The following is a 24,260-nucleotide window of genomic DNA, read 5'->3' on the forward strand; positions in this document are numbered from 1 at the left end:
TGGAATAGACATTTAAATAGAGAGATAATGAATTTTTTCATCCCCTTTTTCACGGCTGGCATCTGTTAATATGTGGCTTTTTGGGGGGGTTGTTCATGTTTTTTGGTTATACCTTATGCATTCCTGTCTCATTCAGAATAATGGCAGTAGTAATCATCAGAGGTAAACATATATTGAAAGGATGTTCCTTTCAAAGGAAAAATGAAGATGAGAATGGTTTCTGTTTGTATCAAACAGTTAAAATGTATATTTTATCTTAAGGAGAGATGCCTCTTGAAACAGGAAAAATACAAAGAACTCTTGCTACCTATTTGGTGCTTTTTGTAGGAAGCGCAGCCATAACTCTAGGCTAGCTTTTTTTTCTTCCTCTCATTTGGTTTTACATTTTCTTTCACTTTTGAATGCCCCATGCCTTTCTTTCTGGGCTCTAAGGAAAACAAATGGGCCAGACAGTTGTGTGCCTTGATATATCTGCAGAATGCCACAGGTTGGATCCCTTTGATGTCCAGTCATGACTCCAAAAATGATCATAGATCTTTGTGTGTAAACATGATAAATTTGCTTTCCCAGTATTCCAAGACTTATATAAACTGGAAGACTTCCTCCGCCATCATTGTTGGGAAAAGCAAAATATTCTTTTGACCCCACTCTTTGGGGGAGACTGGCATAAAAGTCCATAGAATTTCATCACATGTATTTTGCAGAACTGTTTAACTCTGAATTAAACCTCAGCCTTATTTTATTTTTTAAGTGTTTCACATTTTATGATGGCTAAGAGAATCCAAGAATGACCACAGTGTTGCCGGTTACCGCCTTCCCTGGATCGCTCTGCTATTATCAGCACACAACTGAAGCGTTTACATTTGTTTTCTGGAGAGTCTCTTTATTTTCTTTAGCAAAGTATGAAAATCTATGTCCCGGAGTGGAATGCATGCTTTCCTGGAGGGGTGAAGTCATATAACTCTACTCCACATGTTTTTCTTAATCCCAAATAAATCCTGATGTCTAAGACTATTCAACTTTTAAAAATAAAGTAAATCTTCACAGAAAAGCATCTATCACTTCACTGAAACCTTGATCTGCTTCTCCAGCCCCTCTTATTTTCAGGTTTCATTTTGATCTAACTTGAGACTTTCTGATAGCAATAATCTAACCCTTCAAGAGGAAGCCCATCTCCTTCTTCCCAGTAGCTTCAGTATCCTAAAAAAATCAAATAGAGAAGGGGGAAGTTTGCCTCTTTGTTCTTTTCTTAATTTTCCCAGAATAAAAATGCATTTTTATACTTAAATAAGTAAAACCAATTTAAATATCTGGTCACTCAAAAACAAAGAATTTTACTTCCTTGAGAAGAAGCCAGATCCGATTGATGAGGGCCTTGTAGGGCCTTCCATGTCAGGGCAACACAAGTAGGAAGTCAATTAGCTTCTCACCAACCACCCCACCACCCCATGGATATCTCCATGTCCTTCTGCCCCTCATTGCTTTCTATTTCTAGTTGAATAATAAAAATCAATACTGCTCCTACTACTGGAAAGGGTAGATCAATCTATCTCCTGTGGGTCCCCTCAATAATCTTGAAATATCCACATCAAAGTACCCCTTTCTTGGCCAGCATGTCTCTCCCATTAGAAAATCACCTTCCTGGAAGAAGGGGCTGCCTCCACTTTTGTGTGTGTCAGTGCCTGGGATATAATCAGTGCTTGCTGCTTGACTGACTGATGGAGTCAGTGGTCCCTCTACGGAGGATTTATGAGTGAACACGGATGAGAATACGTTGGCAAGACCATGTATGCGCCAGTGGGCTCTGTCTCACCAATGTAGCACAGATTGCAACCTCTCCATGCCCTATTGTTCAGCCCAGTTTATGTCCATGTTCCCCTCCAAGTGTTCCACAGAGAATCCAGCCAACAAGCTCAAAGTCTTCTCTTTGTAGAGATCATGTAGTATCACAGAAGGAGCTCTGGACCTGGAGAACGGAGAGCCCTGAGCACCATCTCTAATGCTACCTGGCTGTTTGACCCTGCTGAGACTTATCTTCCTTCCATTTTTTAAATGTTGATAGTGATGTCTGTGGTACCTCCTTGCCAGGGAGGAGCCAGGGAATAAAGGGTGGGAAGTCCTAAAGCTTACAACATTGTTAGTCTTCTGGCAGAGAGAAGAGAGAATTGATTTTCTTTTTGATAGAAGGAAGTAAAATGTACTTGGATTCTTGGCTATGTTCCTCTAATTAATCGCTGTCTATTTGAATTTGATACTGATGATCAACATCTCTGGGTCATAGCAGATAAAGCTGTAGATGGCTCATGATTGTGCTGATGCATTCACCATAACAAACCTTTCCTGAGATTCCAAAATTTTTCTAGATCTGTTTACCAATGTATTGCTGATTAAGGTGTTCTCTTGCTCTCTTGAAATGCTCCTTTCTGATTATTTCCTTTTGCTCCATTATGCTAACGTCTAAATCATTTGGCTTCTCTAGTCAGATCATATTTTAGAATCTTCACAGGAAGAAATCTGGCAGGCTGCCCAGGAGCACATATTTGGGGATGACCTTGAAATCTCTATAACATCATTATTCATAACATCGTCCTCTTGTACTCCATGTCAAACACATCTTGTACCTTTGTCATATTTCCTAGATATAATGTCTTAAATGTTTATATTCTGAAATCTTCCAGCCAGAGTAAATAGTATTCTTTCAAATGCATGTGGCCATTATTTTAATTGGCGGCCTCAATGGAGTAAATCATGTACGAGGAAGCTAGTGAACGTCATAGATTTCCTTCTGAGGAACCCTTTGACCTTCCCTTGGCTCATTGACACGGCCATCATCTACTTTAGATGTTGAAGTGAAGAGATCAATATTTGTGTTATAATAAATTTTGCCCAAAAGAATGTTTATGAAAGGGGAGGGCGTGTTGATGGTTTTAGAAGTATCAAACCAAAATCTGAGATAAAGGGGAAATTCTTTCTTTGAGATCAGTCAATAAAATCGATGACACATGGGATTTTAAAATCAATTTGGCCAAATTTCTATGTGAAAATGAGGGTCATTCCCTTCCAAGAATTGGTGTTATTAGTTATTGTCTTCAAGGTTTGCAAACTGGAATGTATCCAGTTTGATTTTCACACCAACCTCATGAGGTAAATAATACTCTGATTTTACAGCTGAGAAAACTGAGGCTGAAATGTTGAGATTTTACCTGAGTTACAGAGTAAAGAAGTGTTAGAATCGGGATTGGGACATAGCCCCATCATTCCATATGCATTATACTATCCTGTCTCTTGTCATTTCCCGCGGAGCTTCCTTGTGTATTTCAACAATACATTGCTCCTGAAAGGCACTTTTGGAATCAGAACCACTTTATGAGCCACAAAAGAAAACCAATCATACTCATTTATAGTGACCCTTTCTCTTCCACCCCCATCCATTGGCTCCCCAGCTTATTCACTCATTTTATGCACCAGACTTTTCCGTGAGAGACTTGGGGCCATTTCCAGGAATCCATTCCATCCTCAGAGGACTGGGATTGATCAGGATGAAGGATATAGACCATAGACTAAGGACAGCAGTTCCCAATAAGCATCCCAAACCTACCCGGCATTGGCCCTGACCTAGGTAAATGACCTACAAGGGGGCAACATGCATCGGCTGCATCTGTATATGTGTTAAATCATCAACCCTGTGACTTTCAAATCACATCTCATACATTCAAAGACTCCAAGGGCCCTGAGATGAAAATGAGGCAAATGTTCCCTCCAACAATACAGATCAAAGTCCCTCCACACTTACCCTTTGTCTTCGTCCTCCCCTGGGTCACTTATAATGATGGAATGGAAAGCTTTCTTTCAGCAGAGCATCCTAAAAACTTTGCCCATTTAACAAAACACTCTATTAAAAAATAAAATGTCTTGTGGCAAAAAACATGTGCAACCAATTTTAAGCTGCAAAGTATCCTGACATCTGTTAACATTTAACACTGAATCTTCTAAACCTGTAATCAGTCTTTTCAAAGCATAATGCAAGGAGGAAATTTCACACAAAAGATTTTCGGGCTGAAAACTTTTGACAACGAAAACCTTTTGGCAGTAACAGAGAGCAGGAATAGCAACACCTACTGAGTTTATCTTGGGGAATCACACACAAAAAAGCTCACCTAGTTTATCCTGAATTCACTCAGAATGAAAGACTAAATAATATTCTAATCTCTTGCCCTCTTCCCAACCCCTACCCCCAATTTGGGGGGAATTGCTCCTGCCTGCTGTGTATTTATAGAACACGGTATTTAAAACATAAAAGCATTAATTTGAAATATAATGAAATGAAATGGGTCATTTTAATAAAGCAAGAAGTACATTCTTCATCTCCCCATCTCGAAATGAAACAATTGGAGAACCATTACCTCCTCATCATTAGGCATCCCATCTGTCAAAATAGAGCAATAAGGATACTTGGGGCAGGCAATGATCTGACTGAGGGAATACCTCTGTGTATTTCAGAATGAATAGTAAGGCTTCCAAAGATAAAGGATGCTAATTATTCTCAGCATTTTAGATGGCAGGATCCCATAAGATGCTTCCCCTCCCCTTTTTTAATTAGGTATTTTTTAGCTTTAGCTATTGCTAGCCCTTTCCCTTTTGTGATGGGGAGAGACACGGCATGTGAGTTTTGAGAGCAAGAGGCAAAAGTCTTTAAGGCAATGATCTTATGATGTTGAAAACTTTGAAAATCACTTCTTTGCAAGTATATTTGTCCCTGATTGATTGACCAGCTTCTCATTTGGGCAAATGTCCATTTTGTCTCACTAATTTGAACAAGGGTTTTTAAAAGACAAAGCCCATCAAACATTAGATAAGCATTTTAAGTTAATGGCCCATGCAGTCCTATTTTCCCACAAACTCAAGAAGCGTCATATTATGTCCTATTTTTACAGCAACATCAATTATTAATATGTATATTTTTGCTGACAGAGGACCTTGCTATAAATGTAAGTTTCGTTATCCAGTTCCGGGTCATTAACGATGGAGAGCTTGTAAATATCATGGTGTATTCACATGGGAAGCCTTCATTAAGATGCATTATTGTACAGCTGATGTCGCTCGATACAGAGTGCATTACAACCTCGTTCTCTGGCTCCCTCTAATATTCGTAATTTGTTTTTAAATGAGGTGCTGTTTATGTGGTGAGTTAACAAATTTGAATTTCACATGGGCAGACAAGTTGCTAAAGATGAAAAGATGCTCTTGGCCCAAAGGGGAAAAAATTGCTCATTAGCATCAGGGTTTTTATATAGAATACCTGCCACCTTTAAACTCGGCGGGGGAGAGAAAGGGAGGGAGGGAGAAAGGAAGAGGCAGAGAGAGAAAGACACACAGAGACACAGACAGAGATAGAGAAAGATGGGAGAAGGGAGGGAGGAGGGAGGAAGGGAGGGGAAAAAGGAAGGAGGGAGGAAGGAAGAAAGGGAGGGAGGAGAGGAAGGAAGAAGCAGAGAGAGAAAGAGACACACAGAGAGACAGACAAAGATGGGGGAAGGAAGGAAGGAGGGAGGAAGGGAGGGAGGGAAAAGGGAAGGAAGGGAAGGAGGGAGGGAGGGAGGAAGGAAGGGAGGGAGGGAGGAGAGAGGAAGAGGCAGAGAGAGAAAGAGACACACAGAGAGACAGAGATAGAGAAAGATGGGGGAAGGAAGGAAGGAGGGAAGGCGGGAGGAAGGAAGAAAGGAGGAGAGGAAGGAAGGAGGGAGGAGAGGAAGGAAGGGAGGGAGGAGAGGAAGGAAGGGAGGGAGGGAGGGAAGAAGGAAGGAAGGGAGGGAGGGAGGAAGGAAGAAAGGAGAGAAGGAAAGAGGGAAGGAAGGAAGAATGGATGCATGCTTTGTTTCTCTTAGATGGTATTCCATTTCCATGACTTTGTCCAGGCTATGCTTGGGAGGGAAGGAGGGAGAGAAGGAAGGAAGGAAGAAAGGAGGGAGGGAGGAAGAGAGGGAGGGAGGGAGGGAGAGGGAGGGAGGGAAAGAGAGAAGGAGGGAAGGAAGGGAGGAGAGAGGGAGGGAGGGAAAGAGAGAAGGAGGGAAGGAAGGGAGGAAGGAAGGAGGGAGGGAAAGAGGGAAGGAGGAAGGAAGGGAGAAAGGAAAGAAGGAAGGAGGGAAGGAAGGAGGAAGGAAGGAAGGAAGGAAGGAAGGAAGGAAGGAAGGAAGGAAGGAAGGAAGGAAGGAAGGAAGGAAGGAAGGAGGGAAAGAAGGAAAGGAAAGGAAAGGAAGGAAGGAAGAATGGATGTATGCTGTGTTCCTCTTAGATGATAATTCCATTTCCATGACTTTGTTCAGGCTGTGCTTCATGCCTTACTGTACTCCCTTCTTGTATCCACCTGTTAGATTTCTTGTTTCCTTGTAGCCTCAACTCAAATACCAATTTTTACCTAAAACCTTTCCTGATCTCTCCACTGCTGGTGCTTTCTCCTTCTCTCAAAACCACCTTGAATTTAGTTTTGAATATATATCCTTATATATTATTTTCTCCAATAGAAAGCCTGTGAAGCCAAGGATGTTTCATTTTTGTCCTTGGTTGCGCCACACTTAATAATTACTTATTCTTTACCAGATACTGTTCTAGATTCTGGGGAAACAGACAAAAACAAGACAGTCCCTGCCTTCAAGAAGTCTACACTCACTCAGATTGATTAAACAGAAGTCAGGTAACCAGAGGTCTAGTTGATTTGGTCCTAACTAGCTTAGTGTAACCAGTGACTTAGGAAAATCATTTAACTCCTCAATTTCCATTTCTTCTTATTTTAAATGGGAAAAGAATATGTGTTTTGCCCAGTTCAGGGGATCTTTTGGTGAGAATCAAGTAACTTAAGTACATATTAAAGAACTTTTTAAAATATTTTTTAATTTTTATTTTTTAAATATTTTAAAATGAAACAAGTGGGAAAGGGTGGAAGTTTTAAATCTGAGTCACTGGTTGTCATTTATTCTATAGAAAAGGTGCCTAAACATTTAATTAAAGAGAATAAAGAGGATAGCTTTTAATGAGATAATGGTAAATAAGACTCCTCTGCTAAGGGAGTCATTGGTTTTCTTAGGTAGAGATAAGAAAAAGACCATCTAAAATCTGATGGGCATACATCCATCTGGGAGAGAAAGGGGAAAGAAAGTGGCTACATTTAGGGACAAATTGGCTTCACTCATGAATACATGCTAATTGAAAAACAATAAACAATCAATAAAGTGTTGTTGGTAGAGCAGAGGGAATAGTCCCGACCCATTTTTTATCCTGTAATAACTAGCATTCACGTGATCTAAAATATCCAAATGTGTAAATAATTTTTCCTTTTTTAAATGCAAGCATTAGGAAAAAATGTACATTTTAGATATAATCTTGGAAACAGGAGATGATTAAGTAAAAGACATTTTCATTACTTTAATGGTAGCTAAAGTAATTTTGCAACAAATTGCAGAAGAAACATAAAAATCCTATAGAGAGACTGCTCTACAAGAGAATTCCATTAATTTGATGTCTTCTCTTCTCAGAAATGGGGCTTTTCCAATTCTCTTTTATTCCAACAAATGTTCATAAAACATTATATATTATAGAGCTCGGGACTGGGGCTGCAAAGCCAAATTGACCAGTCCCTGCTCCCAAGGTCCTTCTGTTCTGTGGAGGAGGAGAGAGGATGAAAATGGGAGCTGAGCGAGTCTGCAGAGTGGGAGAAACTTCAGGACCAGGGGCATCAGGGAGAGCTTGGAGCACATCTAAAAGGGCGTATTGAAGAGTGGGGAGTGTCTGGGTACAGTGGGTGACCTTCAAGTCCAAGACCCTCATTCCCATTTTACAAGGGAAGAAAGTGAGTCAGTGGTATGCTTAGAATCACATAGGTGAGAATGGAAGTAGCATAAAAACCAAGTTCAAGGAACAGCTTGAAACCCAGTTTGACTGGAAGGACAGTATGAAAAAAGTAGTAGTTCAGTAGGAACCAGAATGTGGGGGTCTTAAATGCAAAGGCAGAGTTGGTATTTTATCCTAGAGGCAATAGAGAATAACTGAATATTCTTGAGCAGGAGAACGGACTGATCACTTCACAAGATTAGTTTGGCGGCTGAATGAGAGATCTATTAGAGTGGGAAGATCTCGAGCAGGGAGAGAAATTCAGTATTTATAACAATAGGAAGAAGTGCCATGGATCTGGGTTTGAGTGGCAGCTCTGGGAGTTAGATATAAGAAATGGCGTGAAGTAGAATCAAAGCTGATTGGCAGTTGGTGGAAGAGAGGGTGAAGCAGGGAGTTCAGGGGAGTTCCCAGTTTACAAAAGTGGGTGCTTGGAAGTCAAGTAGTGCCTTCAATAAATACAGGCAAATTTGGAGGAAAGAAAGGTAGGGGGGGATGAGAATGAGACCTCATTTTGAGAGTCCTTTGGTTCTGTCATTAATGTAATGACCAGAGTTGCAATTCCATTTTAAAATTCATTTTAAACTCCCCTTACAGCAAATAGGTTTCATATGTTGGGTGGTATGGGCTGTAAATTATCTCACAAGAGTGGGGAGGACTCCCAGTTGGAAGTGAGATGTTTGGGACTGGAATCCTGGAGCTAACATTAACCCTTTGTGGGACGCTGGCCAAATCCTTTCATTTTTCTGATACACTCTCTCCCTCTGCATAATGATGGAGCTAGACAAGAGGTCATCTCTAAGATGGACAAGCATGAAGTGGATTGAGACTTGGTGCAGTTATTAGAATGGTATTAACTCAGAGAAGCTGTTTACCTCATTTTTGGAGGACTATAGACATCCTTCTGGCCAGTCTCTTCATTCCCCTTTGCAGATGGTCTGTCCTTCCTGGCCTGTTTTTTTTTTTTTTTTTTTTTGCCATCCCCTCTCTTAGGATTCCCCCCAGATTTTTACTTCCTTATTAAAGCCCTCTAGTTCATTTGAGTTTCACCTTAAGTCCTGTGCCTTCCATGAGAATTCTAATCTACCCTGAGCCACCCCTTTCCTGATCTCTCATAAGCACTTTGCTTTATTTGTCAGTTATTTCATGGGCACAGGCACATATACAAGTGAGCATTTATGGTGTATGTGTGTGTGTGTTAGTCTTGCTCTCCTTGTCCTTGCAAACACCTTAAAGATGGGAATTATAACTTTTGTCTCTTTTTCGCCCTTTCCCCAATGAGCTAGCATTGTGTTATATATGCCTACAAGACTCATTACCTATTTGTTGGTCAATGACTTAATAAATGTAAAGTAGAACTTTTTAGCAATGAGAGTGAATAGCAAATAGCTTCCAGAAAAAAGCTGACCAAGTTCTTTCTGTGTATAAAAAAGGTGAATATTCCCCAATTCCAACCAGTATGTAGGGTTTAAATCTCACTTTGAAAATTTCTTCAAAATCTGAATTTTCTTTATTCCTTCAAAAATATCTCTCTGGGGAGCAGTTCCTACTACATCACAGGTTCTCAGCCCGAAATCTATCAGTGGCTAAATTTCAAAGGATCTGTGACTTTGAGTAGGAAAAACAAATACCTTTTCATTTTAATAGAATAGCTTTGCTCTACACTGTTTTCTGCTTTTAAACACAAAGTTCTGAGAAGAAATCGACAGGCTTCATGGATTGCCCAAGAATGTTCAAAAAGGGGGAGACTCCATTCTGAATTAGCATTTCTCATATTTGATTCATGGAACTGATGCACAAGATCAGTCTCCTTTGAGTGCCATGATCTTTTTCTTTTTCAGAATCCATCACCACACATTCAGAGTTTCAACAACACACTTCTCAGTGCCCAGAAAGTGAACTTCCTACGTTATGAGGTCCAGGAGAAGCATGAAGAGGACTACAAAGAGGCTTTAGTTTCCATCAAGACAAATCTGAAGATGTTAGAAGGTCCGGACATCAAAGAGAGCCTTCAGGACCAGATCCGGCACTGGTTCATCGAGTGTCGGTAAGAGCTGCCTCTGTCCACCACAGCTTCTCTGTTCTGTCCTTTTCATCTCTTGGGGCTTTCTCATTGCCTTACTCCTCTCCAAGGTGTCCTTCTAGCTGGGAAGTAGCCAGGAAAAGAGCCTTCTGGATTGGGAGTCAGAGAGTATGGATCCATAATTGGAAGACTGGATGGATGAATGAATGAAAAAGTATTTATTAAGTTCCTACAATGTATGTGAAGCTAGAAAAATCTACTTAATCCCTCTGTTCCCCAATTTCCTTCATTGTAAAATGGGAGGGCCAGATGAAGCCGTGGCTCTGTTTTACTTGCTTTATTTCCTGAAGTATCTCTGGTCCTTAAATGTCTTGAAGGCTTGAAGCCTCTTAGAAAGAAATCAGCTTGGAGGTACTTCCAGGAAGTACTACAGTCCATTTTGAGAGGTGGGGATGATTTGTTGGCTTGTTTTGGATGCAGTTTCAGAAAAATATCCTCACAGGGGATGACTTTCCTGTCCTGTTGGTAATATTGTACACCTGAGAGAAGGCTGTTGACCCAACCCAGAACAGCTTTTCAGAATGAGAGGGTGGGCTTTGTATCTGCGCTCCCTGGGGTTCTTAGTCCTAAAGCACTTTAGAGATGGTTGGTTTTTACTAAAAGAAGTCCCAGTAGGCAACTGCCGAGAATCAGTAAATATGGACGCTTGGAAAATCCAACTAAGTTGAGCGTTGCCCCAGCAGTGATACCAGCTGAGAATGGCACAGTGTCAGGGTCACCAAGGGTTAAGGATTATGAGTAAGAGCAGCAATGAGAAGCCAAGCCAGGATGAAAATATAATAAAAAGTAAAACATCCTCATCATCATCACTAACATTTCTACAGCATTGAATAGATGCCAGGCACTGTACAAAGCACTTTACAACAGTTATCTCATTTTATCCTCATGCCAGCTAGGGGGGTGATTTGAGTAACTCCATTTTACAAATGAGTAAACTGAGGCAAATAGATGATAGGTAACTTGCCCAAACTGTGTCTGAGGCCTGATTTGAATTCAGGTTTTCCTGACTCCAGACCCAGTGTTTTATCTGCTATACCATCAGCTGCCAGGTTATGAACCAGCCCTTGAAGTACTGGGCTGACAGGGTTAATAGCACTTTTGTACTTTGTAATAAGTGTGTTTAACTGGATTAAAGCTACCATGGGGAAGACCAGTTCTGAAATCTCAATACCTGCTTCAAATCCCACCTCCAATGGATGCTTATGACCTTGGGCTTTACTTCACATCGCTGGGCCTCAGTTTACTCACCTGTAATAATAGAGCAATGGCTTCTGAGTTCCTCTGGGGCTAGATCCCTCTCTGAACCTCTCTAGAACTTGTGTAGAACCTCAGAGAAGTCCAAGTAGAACTACCCACCAGGACAGTGTCATGGATCAGTGATTTATCTAGTCTGGCATCTCTTAGGCCTTTTCCACCAGGCCCATTGTGTCACAGAAGAAGTCAGTTTTCATCTCTTCAGCATGGAGGTGGGGGATGGAAGTGTAGAATTTGACATCTTCCCAGAGACAGGCCATATCAGTGTGACCGGGGTACCAAACAAAGGGGTGCGCTTTACAAGTTCATGAACCATGCACAGATGGTGGACAGCTCTCTTGTTCAAAGTCCTCCCAATCCAAGTGGGTGTCCCCCACTGTGGACTGGACTTCAAAGAGAAGGGAGACATTGAAAGTTCTACTCCAAAGTCAAGATCAGCATATTTCTCTCCACATCATCCTTTTTGTCTAAGCCATAAGCAATAGCAGCAGCAGTTGATTCATTGATGATTTGGAGCACAGTGATTGCAGCGAGGGTTCCAACATCTCAACGTTGGGAATTGTGGAGGCTGATACTGTGATAAGAGCATTTAAGGTAGTTGTCCCAAGGAAGCTTCAGCAATTTTTCCCATCTTGGTCAAGAATATGGAAGATAGTTCTGGATAGAAATTTTTGGTTTTCTCTCTCTAATAAATGTGGACCTTAGCTTTGCCTACATCATTCACTGTTGTGAAAGGCCAGTGTGCCATAATTGACTCTACAACAGTATCATCAAATCAGCACAGTGGTCAATGACTATAATAATCTACTATTTGGTAAACCCAAAGACTCCTGCTTCTGAGATGAGAACTCGCTATTTGGCAAAACTAGAAAGTAGTATGGCAGAAACTGGGCATAGACCAACATCTCACATTCTATACCAAGATAAAGTCAAAACGGGTGCATGATTTAGACATAAAAGGTGATACCATAAGCAAATTAGGAGAGCAAGGAATAGTTCGCCTGTCAGATTTATGGAGAAGAGAAGAATTTATGACCAAACAAAAGATAAAGAATATTATGAAACGAAAAATGGAAAATTTTGATTATGTTAAATTAAAGTTTTTGCATGTACAAAACCAATACAACCAAGATTAGAAGGGAAGCAAAAAGCAAGCGAAAAGTTTTACTGCCATTGTTTCTGATAAAGGCCTCATTTCTAAAATATATAAAGAACTGTGTCAAATTTTTAAGACTATAAGTCATTCCCCAATTGATAAATGGTCAAAAGATATGAATAGGCAGTTTTGAGATGAAAAAAAAAAAAAATAAAGCTTTCTACAGTCATATAAAAATGCTACAAATCACTATTGATTAGAGAAATGCAAATTAAAATGGATTTGATGTATAATCTAATACCTATCAGGTTTGCTAATATGACAGAAAAGGAAAGTGATGAATGTTGGAGAAAACTTGGGAAAATTGGAACACCAATGCATTGTCTGTAGAGTTGTGAATAGATTCAACTATTTTGAAGAGCAATTTGAAATTATGCCTAAAGGGCAACCAAATTGGGCATATGGTTGGATCCAGCAAACCCTACTTGGTCTGTATCCCAAAGAGTTCATAAAAAAAGAGGAAAGGAATCTCATGTGCAAAAAATATTTATAGCAATTCTTTTTGTGATGGCAAAGAACTGGAAATTGAGGGCATGCCCATCAAATGGGCATGGCTGAACAAACTGTGGTATATAAGTGTAATGGAATATTATTGGGCTTAAAAATGATGAGCAAACACATTTCAGAAACCCTGGAAAGACTTACGTAAACTGATGCTGAACAAAGTAAGCAGAACCAAGAAAACATTGTCCAAATAATGGCAACATTGTGCAATGATCAACTTTGATGAGTTCTTCTCAACAATATAACGTTTATGAGACCGTTCCAAAAGATTTGTGGTGGAAAATGCTATTTATGTCTAGAAAAAAGAACTATGGAGTCTGAATGCAGATCAAAGCCTACTGTTTTCACTTTTTTGTTTGTTTTTTCTTTCTCATGGTTTTTCCCTTTTGTTCTGATTCTTCTTTAACAATAAGACTATTGTTTAACATGATTGTACATGTGTAAACTGTATCAGATGGATTACTGTCTTGGGAAGAGAAAAAGTTGAAACTCAAAAATCTTAAAGTAAATGTTGAAAATTATCTTTACATCTAATTTGGAAAAAAAATAAGGTACTATTAAGTGGGAGGAATAAATAAAAAAGATATTTCTAAAACAAAAAAAGAAATACTGTGTTAGTGGGGTTCATTGCAACTTGATTCTTTGAAGCATCACTGATTAAATGTTCTGTGTGAACAAAGGCTATATAACTTGAAGTTGTCTCCTTTCCTTGGCCATTAGCAATGATCTCTATTCCCCCATGTTGGAATAATGGGTACCAAGATTAACTCCAGCTGCAGTTTTCTTTGACATGATTGTTGAAGCATTAGGGGTCACTGCTGCCTGCCATTGAAGAGGGTTTGCTGCTGAGTCCCAAAATATCCAGGGTTAAATGGAGAAGGAGAGATCCCCCTATCTCCAGAGTTGATTGTCCTGCAGGGACTGGATGACCATGGGTCCATGCCGTAGAGGGTCCCTGGATCTCTATGCAGTTTGGATGAGGCAGCCTGTGAAAAGTGTGTGATCTGATGAAGAGTTTTGGTGAAGGGCTGCCCATGATCATCTACAATGATGGAATCTCTAGGTGTGGAAGAGTTGAAGTTCAAGAGGAAGAAAGGGGAATATAAAATCTACTGGGGAGATAGTCACAGGATCCCAGAAGGCATTAACTGGAAGATCCCCCAGAGAGCACCCAGTGTGGCCCCTTCTTTTGATGGAAGAAGAACCTCAAAATCTCAGAGGTGAAGCCTCGAGGTTGCTCAAGGAGTCAATGGCTGAGTCCAAGCCCAAGGTGTCTCACTAGCAGAGCCATGAGCAGAAAACAAGCTTTTCTAACGGTAAATGCTGTTAAACACAAAAAGGAGTTATTAAGAGAAGTTATAAAAATGTCTTTCCCTAGAGGTTTTTAAAACATGTTCACAAGTGAATGAGTAAATCAGATGTGTCATTTTTTTGGAAGGAGGAAGCATAGTAAAGTATCAAGAAAATGGACTGTGCAGTAAAAAAAAAAAAAAAAAAAAAAAAAAAAAAAAAGCTGGCTTCAAATCCCTCTGATGCTTCCTCTGTGGCCCCATTAGACAGGTCCATCTACCTGCGTTGGCCTGTTGGCTCACTTTTACCATTGTAGGGTTAGATTGGATGACCTTAAAAGTCCCTTCTAGTTTAGGATCTATAATAGGGTATGGATCCTATTTTTCAAAGTATAGTTTGTGTCCATTCTTTTAAGAAGCTCTGAACTCTACAATGCACATATAACTTTTTTTTTCCTTTTATTTTGCAGTAAAGATGGTCTGGATTCTGATGGGAGGAGAGGGATTTCACCAGAACTAAGCTTTCAGGATGTTATTCAGGGAAGTCTTAGGGGAAGATCATATTCTACAGGTGCGGGGCTGAGAAAAAAGCACATATTTTGATGACAGCAGCTCCCATATATCAAATTAGCATAACACAGTAGCCCTAGGCTAACCCAGCTTTGTGGGGCAGGGGCCATCCTAAGAGCAGGGCCCTTGGATATTAAATTCAGGAGATTATGAACCTCAGTGTTTTGTCTATGAAGGGCAGTAGTTGGCTTGAGAATTTGGGAATTATGTTAAAGAGGTGAAGATGAGTCCTATGATTCCTTCTGGCAGGCATTTTTCTTGTAAAATGAAAAAGATGAGAGGATTTTGACTTTCTGAAAGTGGATCAAGTCCCGAAAAAATAGATATTTGACCCAGTGTCCCCAAAGCCCAGCAGTGTATTGTGGTAACTCAAGGAGAACTTTATTATACTCTATCTAGGAAAGGGAAAGGATTTCCTATGAAAGGAAACCTCTTGTTTTGATATAGCAAGCTGTCTATCTTCTACAACACACAGGGGGAGACCTAGCAGAAAAATCACTGTTCCCATGTGTTTCCCAAGTCTATATGGACTGTCTAATTTAAGATGATTGGAAGAATTTCATCATTTTTATATGATGGAGCTGTTTCCTTTTGTTTTTTGCTTTATTTACTGGATGATTTCCCCATGACAAATTATTAATAAAAGGAGGTCCACATGAGCAGTGAACCTCCCACTTCGCCCCAACCCAAAGTGATGAACTTTCCATTTTATGGATACCAATTTCTCCCCACAGTGAATATTTCTCTGGTGTTTTCTGGTTACGTAAGTGGGAAAACAAAAGTATGTTGTTTGATGTGAGGAAGACTGGTGGACAAATGATGGCCAGAAGTTTCGATCTAGGGAATCGTCAGTCCAAATCAATGACAGTGTTTTGGAGGAGCCCCACTACCCTTCTTGCCTTTCTCTTCCATAATGAGCTGCTACTGCTTGTCTGTTTATTAATTTTCCATCTAAACAGATTTTAAGGTGGTAGAGAAGGGAAAAGTAGACAGTGAAAGTATCATTCCCTCAGCAGAAAAGTAGTTCCTTCCCCCCAAATAGCTAATCATGTAATTGATGACACCCTATTCCTTTGCAACAAGAAATATGTTTTCATGAACTAGGAATTGTTGCAAGCAGAGCAGGAGTGTTTGCTGCTGCCTAATTCTTTAGAATAACACAAAAAGACAGCAGAATCTACAGCCATCTGCGTTCTTGCATGTCGCGTCCCACTCAACAGAAGGAAAAATACAAGAATAAATCAGATCTTGTAACTTGGCAGTAAAAAAATAAAAACTTACTTCACACCTTGATTTTTGTCCTCCCCTTAAAGGAGGTGTGAACCCCCTCTGCTTTCAAAGGAGGACCACATTTAATTAAATCCATGTGCATTTAATCGTCTTTACTGAGTGTAAGTGGATTTACAGGAGGCCAGGGAACCTTTTGGGGCTTCTGTGTAGTGGCAGTCGCCTCCTTGATGCAGGCTGGGAATTTACGAGCCTGCTGACATTAATGGAGGCACTGGATGGCTTTGGGGGGCTCAGCCGGAAACCCCTCCATCCATATATTTTTCATACTTGATGAAACACAGATAAATCTCCGTGCTGTGAGTCTGAAGCAGAAAGACCAGTTGAACCTCGGTGTCAAGCCACAGGGGGAAAATTGATCATTTCAGTGGCTCTGCTTTCTAAATCACGGCTGGCTAACAGAGCGGGTCACTTTCCCACTTGGTAGAAAGTTCTGAGTCTGTTCTTAGATTTGAAATCTAGTATTACTCACCCAAATGTTTGATATCGTAGAATTAACCATGACCAATATCGAATGGTTGCCCTCCACCATATCACACATTCGAACAGCCTGAATTTGTTAAATCTTCACACGAGAAAGGGAAGAATCGATTCCCCAAAAATCGATTTCAAGTCAGCTCCATAATCTTTATGACTCTCCCATAGAGCTCCCTGAAAAGTGAAAAGTTGGGTTGTCAGGGGCTTCCCTGGTTTCTGAGTTCCCTTCTAAGTTCTAAATCCTGATCCTAAGCAATCGAGCAAGACATGCCCTTGTTCTGGACATTTAAATTTTAATAGAATTTAACACTGATCACTAGGGACACAGCCTGGGAACCTGAAGATGGGCCAGACATTGTCAACTTTGTTCCCTGTGCACACAAACAGATGCTCATGGGCGGGCACACACACACACAAACCTGTTTTAGATTTGGGGGCTAGAAGGGTTTTAGTGCTCAGTGGGACTAACCCTTTATTGTCCAAGGAAGAGGAGTCCCAGGTTTGCTGAGAGTCCCCCAGAGGTCATAAAGATAGTGAAGGGCAGAGTCTTGCCACCTCCTCCCAATACCAGGCTGCCTCAAAAGCATTATATAGGGATGTGTATTTGTGTGTACACAAGCTTATATGCATACATGCATAAATGGAAAATCAGCATGTGCTTATATGTACATACAAAGTATATATACAGACTTTTGTTTCTTGTCTGGGCCAGGGAGTTGGTTAGAGAACTCCCAGTATGGAAACTTCTACCAAGACAGATTGTCCACTATGTTACAACTCATCATCGACATTGACAAGAAGAATTATTTATTAGGTGCCTAATGTTTGCCCCAGAAATTGTGCTCAGTACTGGACATACAGATGCAACAAGCAGATAGCTCTTGCCCTCAGAGGGCTTGGGGGAGAGGGGAAGACATACAGTAATTTGTTCACAGATCAGTCATTTCAAGTTAGAAAAACATGATTTATTTCTCAAAGACCAAAGGGAATTCCATGGGATACAGACAGATGAAGTGACTTGGGGCTCCCTGCGTATCACATATAGAAAGTTCTTCTCTCTGTGTCTCTGTCTCTCTCTGTCACTTTTTCTTTGTCTGTCTCTCTCTCCCTTCTTCCCCCTCTCCTTTCCTTCCTCCGTTTCTCCATCTGTTTGTCTGTCTGTCCATCCTATCCCATCTCTCCATCACTCTATTGAGATCTTCTTGTAAAAATGTGAGTATATACATACCATATATTTCACCCTCTGGCTCACATAGTAAAGTGACCTTGCTTTTTAACCAAGTCTAACTTCTCTACTTGCTGAAACAATCTGATTTTATCCCATCTTCCTAAATAAATCACCACCTCTGTCATCCCCACTCTTTTCCTTATTTTCAATCTCTCTGTGTCTACTGGATCACTTCTTACTGCCTAAAAACATCCCATTTCTCCCTTCTCCTGGAGAAGCCCTCATGATCTTTCCATCCCCGCTGTGGTCCTATTTCTCTTCCATCTTTTGTAGCTAACCTCCTTGAAAAGCTGTCCACATTTGGTTCTTCTACTTCTTCCTCCTCCCCCTCCCCCTCTCCCTCCCCACCTCCTCCCTCTTCTTCTTCTTCTTCTTCTTCTTCTTCTTCTTCTTCTTCTTCTTCTTCTTCTTCTTCTTCTTCTTCTTCTTCTTCTTCTTCTTCTTCTTCTTCTTCTTCTTCTTCTTCTTCTTCTTCTTCTTCTTCTTCTTCTTCTTCTTCTTCTTCTTCTTCTTCTTCTTCTTCTTCTTCTTCTTCTTCTTCTTCTTCTTCTTCTTCTTCTTCTTCTTCTTCTTCTTCTTCTTCTTCTTCTTCTTCTTCTTCTTCTTCTTCTTCTTCTTCTTCTTCTTCTTCTTCTTCTTCTTCTTCTTCTTCTTCTTCTTCTTCTTCTTCTTCTTCTTCTTCTTCTTCTTCTTCTTCTTCTTCTTCTTCTTCTTCTTCTTCTTCTTCTTCTTCTTCTTCTTCTTCTTCTTCTCCTTCCTTCTTTCTTCTTCTTTCTTCTTCTTTCTTCTTCTTCTTTCTCTCTCTCTCTCCTCCTCCCAGTGTCTGGCTTCTGACTTATTATTTCACCAAAATTGCTCTTTCTCCAAAGCTGGCAGTGAATTTGTGTTTGCCAAATCCAGTGGCCTTTCTTTGGTCATTTTATTCTCCTTAATACTTTCTTCTGTCTAAATTTTGGGATACCCCTATCCCTTGGCTCTCCTCCTACCTCTCTGACTGCTCCTTCTCTGTCTCCTTTACTGGATCTTCCTCCAGATCACTTTGCCAATCAGAGCTCCAAGGGATTGAATTACCATTTCCAAACTAATGCTTCTCAAATCTAGCTTTCCAGTCCCAGCCTCTCTGCTGACCGACACTCTTGTGTCTCCAGCTGCCTTTTAGCCATCTCAGATTGGATCTTAAGGCTCAGTATGTCCCAAAACAGAACTTACCTTTTTCCATACACTCCCCTTCCTCACCAACCATTTCATTACTAAAAAGGGCAAGAGCTTCCTTCCCATCCCTCAGAGTCACGATCCAGGAGCCATCCTGGACTCCTCATAGTCTCTCATGCTGCCATATACAAATTGGTGCCAAGCCCTTCACCCTGAAGAATCTCTCAGTTATTCCTCCCTCTCTCCTCTGACCCTGCTCTCCCTCTAGGGCAGACCTTCATCCCTCACACCTGGACTATGGTGATAGCTGCTGAAGGAGGGGGTCTGCTTGCTCCAAGTCTTTTCCCCCTCCAATCTAGCTTCTCTTCAGCCATTAAAGTGATTTTCCTAATGCTCAGTTCTGATCACGTCACCTCCCTATTCAACAAACCCCATGGCTCCCTCTTGCCTTCCAGAGAAAATACAAAATGCTCTTTTTGGTATTCAAAGCCCATAATATCCTGCCCCTCCTACCATGCCAGTCTTGTTACATACGCTTTACTCCCCAAATACATACCCATTGGACCTGTGACACTAGACTTCCTGGATGTTCTACTAACAAGATACTCCATCTCTCAGTAGGAGCATTCTCTCTGGCTATCCCTCATGCCAGAAACACTTTCATATGTCCAATTATGAGCTAGGAGAAATTCACTAATCTTCCAAAATAGCTATATCTGTTTTTGAGCTTTTTTTTTTTTTGAAACTTGTTTCTGAGCACTTTCCATTTTTATTAGACTTTCTCCTTTGCAAATGAATATAGTTCCACTGATATTTACATGTACCTGAATAAATCTTTTGAATCCTGCCCAGACCCTAATTCTTCTGTTCTAAACTGCAAGTTCTTTGAAAGCAGAAGGCAGATCTGGGGGAGGGGGTGGGGGAAAGGAGGGGGAAAATTGGAACAAGAGGTTTGGCAATTGTCAATGCTGTAAAGTTACTCATACATATAACCTGTAAATAAAAGGCTATTAAAAAAAGAAAGAAAGAAAGCAGAAGGCAGGGCTTTTTCATCCTTGTTCCCCACTTAATGCCTAGCATAGTACCCTAAAATTACATTGATTACTGTGGATGGTATGAGCTTAAGATGGGCTCTAATTATGGGAGCTCTCTTGGATTCTCTTTGATTAACTCACATGCAATCACTTATCCATGTATAGGTTTCATTCCCCCCATAAAAACTTAGTTTTCCCTTTATAGCCTGAATACCTATCATGGTGCTGTGCACAGAGGAGAGACTGAGAAAAATTGGTGGAGGGTAATTTAGGATTATTCTGCATCAATGAGTGAGAGGACCTCTCCTGACCTGCTGGGGCACCTTCTGTAGAACTCTACATGTCTAAGAGAGTAGATCCTAAGGATCTGTTCTTGAATGTGGCAATATCACAGGTGCACAATCCTACAAATCAGGGCTTCCTGTGATCATCTCCTGCTAGACAGGTACTAGACAGCAGAGAAATAGGAGAGATGCTCTGTGGCTGCACAAACCTAAATCTTTAAACACAAGGGATGTAGTGTAAGAGCCCCACTTGTGACACTAATTAGCTGTGGGGCTTGGAGCAAATTCCCCTCTCTTATTTTCCCCTCCTGAATGGTAAGCTCCAGGAGAAAACACACTACATTAAGTCCAGCCCAGCATGGTGCCTTCATGAGACACAACTGTGTGCTGGAGACTAGGGGGTACCAGAGCTCTGGGCTGGGAGTCAGCAGGTTTCTTCTCTCTGAGTTCAGATCCGGCCTCAGATACTTAGTAGCTCTAGGGCACTGGACAAGTCACTGAATTCTATCTAGCGTTCCATTTCCTCATCCATAAAATGAGCTGGAGAAGGAAATGGCCAAGCGTTTCAGCAAGAAAACCCCAAATGGGATCACAGAAAATCAAACTGGAGGGAAAATGATTGAATAACCAAACAATGGCCATGTGCCAGGCTTCGGGGGGATACAGAGGAGACCATTCCTGCTCTCCAGAAGCTTACGTTCTAATAAGAGGAAGCAACTCAGGTTGGAAAGGGGGGACAAGGAAGAGAGTTTTGGTTAGGAAAGTTACAGGAATGATGAGGGAGGCCACTCAGACCAACTCAGACCAGCACAAGCTGCCCATTAGAAATGGTGGGATGTATTGATTCTGGTTCCAATTATTCTTCCTCAGATAAAGGGGTAGCCAACCAGGGATGTGATTCTCCCAGTGTGATGGGTACCTAATCCCAGCTGCTCTATTTTCCCCTTGGGATTCTAGGGCTAGCCCTGGAAGTTGTAATGGGTTTCCTACTTCTACAGTTCCTACCCTCCACCATGATTATCAGTTGGTGCCAATCAAACCAAAGTAGCTAATTTTTAAAAATGGGTATTTACTGTTTTATGTGAATACAGATTTTAAAACTGTATTGGATTGCTTATCTTCTCAGAACAGGGAATGGAGAAGGAGGGGTAGAATTTGGAACTCAAAACATTTTAAAAATATTTTAACACATAGTTGGGGAAAATAAAATATTATTCTTTAAAAAAAATGTTTAAATGGGTATTTACCCTGGTGGTATGATGAGCACAAAATAGCTGCCAAGGATTATGATCTATTGAGGGAACCTGGGGTAAAACATAGTAACAAGTCCTTAGATAAGTTAACCCAAGAAATAAAGGATAACTTGGTCATTAAAGCATTAATGTACAGTCCTAGAAGTTGGCTAAGACCCTCAAGAGTCTGTGGCGTGCTGTCTCCCCAGGTGAGCTAAGTGCAGAGCAAAGTGGGCTAAAGGGGGACCTCGGCCTGGGACCTTTAAGTCCTTCCCCCTGGGTGGTGTGTAATGTTTCAGGGGGTTCCTTGTAGATCCATGAATCTGCCTTGAGTCTTTGCCTCCCTGGGCAAACACTGCCACCATCTGGGCACACTGCCAGAACCCAGATGAAAAAGTCCAAATCGTGGAACCCTCTGACGATCATCCTCCTGGCAAAGGAAGAGGAGGCTGAGAGAAGGCTGCCCTCTTCTCCCCTAACCAGTCCCCTAACCACCCCTTTTTGAGGGTGGAGAGGGGCTTCCAAGTTAAACTTTCAGACCCTTTAATCATTCCAGTTCCAAACTAGTTCCTTGGTTTTGTGCCCATCCCACAGAAACCAAGCTCAACAATCAATCCCGTTGTTAAATCCTGTTGTAAAAATGTCTCCATTGAATGGAGATCCAAGCCTTGTTCATAACTATGATCCTAAATACAAGTGAACTGTGTTCTCATCTACCAAAGCATCAGCTTTTCAGTACCTGGGATTGAATGGGGGTGGTTTGAGTTGGTTGATGGACTCAGAAAACTACCCCCATTAGAATTAATAGTGGGGAGAACATTTATCAAGTGCTGACTACATGACAAGGGGATTGCCCCCTTTAATTTAGGGACTGGGATAAATGCCCAGCATCAACTGTTCCAAGCATGATTGAGTTTAGTCCTGTCCCTTCATCATTCAAGTGAGAAAACTGACAAAACTTAGCAAAGTAATAGAACTTTCGGACTCCTGACTCTCCGTCCTGTCCTCCCTCTATCCAGCTCTGTAAATATATTTCAATTTTGATCATTATTTTCAACAAAATTTAATTGACTTGAGAAGTTATGAGGTGTTCTATAACTGGTATAAAGTGTTGTGGGAAGGGGCTAAGTCACATTTTAAAATAACTTGATCAGAGTCTCACAGTGAGAGAGGCTGTAAATTTGCTTTGAAAAATGTGTGAGAATATGAATATACAATGAGGTTCACAAATGCAGAAGGAAATTATTAAATTCATTGGTTTACTGAGCTAAGTAACTGTGCCCCCCTTCTAGTTCAAACTGGCCAACAGATCCTGTCATTTGGTGAGCCTTGAGGATGGAGAGTCGCTAATGTTTTTAGAAGCAGCCTCTTATTTTTCTCTCTGTTCCTTAGGGATTAAAAAAAGAGAAAAGTAAATTTATAAACTTTCAACTCAACTTGGCTAAGATGATATGACTCTATTACTTACAAAATCATTGTCAAATGTGTATATATCTGAAAAAGATCTGGGAGGTTTAGTGGACCATAAAATCAACATTAGTTACTCTTGTGATATGGCAACCAAAACATTACAGGCAATCTTGGGCAATATAAAGGGAGAATAGGGAGGGGATAGTCAGCCTATCCTAAAGACAGTAACAGGACAGTCATAGTTTACTCAGTTGTGACATGGAGAAAAATGGGTTCCCATTGAAAAGAAATCTTTGTCAAGAGCAAGGTAGCCACTTTTCAATGATCCCATGAGATGGATCCCTCCATCGTCAAGGTTTTGAGCTTTAAAATAAAAATTAAAATATTTTAAAGCTCAAAATATCAATTTCAAAAACTCTCTTTACTGTAAAAATGTTTTTACGATTGCCTAATCCAGTCTTCTATATTAAAATTAATCTCATTTCAACAAGAAATCCTTGAAAATATTTCTTGTGTGAAATCTAAACCTCAGCTGGATTTTCCAGAGCCAGCATGCTTTGGTTTGCCATGAAAATATTGGTCTATTATTCAGAAAGCTCGAAACAGATTGCTTTTATTACATAGGCCAAAGTTCATGGCCTTATTTTAAGTCATTTTATGTTTTATCATCATGCAAGCAAAGAGAATATTATTTGTGGTGATTTGCTCCAAGTTTGCCCAATTACACGGAATCTATTTTATTGAGAATCTGTGTTTTCTCAGTTGTTACAAGAAGCCCCGGTTTTTATCCAGCTGAAATATTAAAAAGTAAAATGTTTAAGTGGAAAAGAAAATAGGCGAACAATGTAGCCTTGTAAATGATTTGAGTTCTGTTATCTTTTTTTTTTTGGGAGGGGGTTCAGTCTGTGAATGTGAAAAAATGGTGGTGCTTATATTCTTTCAACACCACATATGCAGCTAAACAAAGCCCATTGTGGAGACAGAATTGCTTTATTTAAATTTAGAAATAGCTCTTTATAAGATAAATAATTTTTGGTTAAAATGAGGGAAAGAGCTATGTGCTGAGAGAGACACACAGCTCTTTCCCTCATCTTAACCAAAAATTATTTGGTTTTCTTTGACTTTCTTTGACTCTGTAACTCCAGCCAGGGGGATCAGCACCTGATATAAAACCATTATTAATAATGGTTGCTGATTAATTGATTCAATCTAGAAAGATTACTGGCAAGTTTTGTGGAATTTATTTTGGTTCAGCATCCATTGATTAAGTAGCAGCAAAGGGGAAAAGCCTTGAATTTGGGATGTGAATCTGAGTTTCGAATCTCAACTTTTTCACTATATGAAACTCCTTTCTCCAATTTGGGTTTCAGTTTCCTTCTCTTTTGGGGTAGCTAGGTGATCTTGCAGTGGATAGAG

General features: G+C 40.5%; 1 protein-coding gene across 2 annotated transcripts in view; it reads left to right on the forward strand.

Moving 5' to 3' along the window:
• The window catches only part of IQCA1 (IQ motif containing with AAA domain 1), a 192,859-nt gene that overhangs the window by 28,678 nt on the left and 139,921 nt on the right, over positions 1-24,260 (forward strand). For both annotated transcript variants that reach the window (XM_031968250.1, XM_031968251.1), the window contains one exon: positions 9,726-9,931. In XM_031968250.1, coding sequence (XP_031824110.1) covers positions 9,726-9,931 — 206 coding nt within the window. The remainder of the gene's footprint in view (positions 1-9,725; positions 9,932-24,260) is intronic.

The sequence above is a fragment of the Sarcophilus harrisii genome, chromosome 4 (assembly GCF_902635505.1).
Source record: "Sarcophilus harrisii chromosome 4, mSarHar1.11, whole genome shotgun sequence".
NCBI classification, from domain to species: domain Eukaryota; kingdom Metazoa; phylum Chordata; class Mammalia; order Dasyuromorphia; family Dasyuridae; genus Sarcophilus; species Sarcophilus harrisii.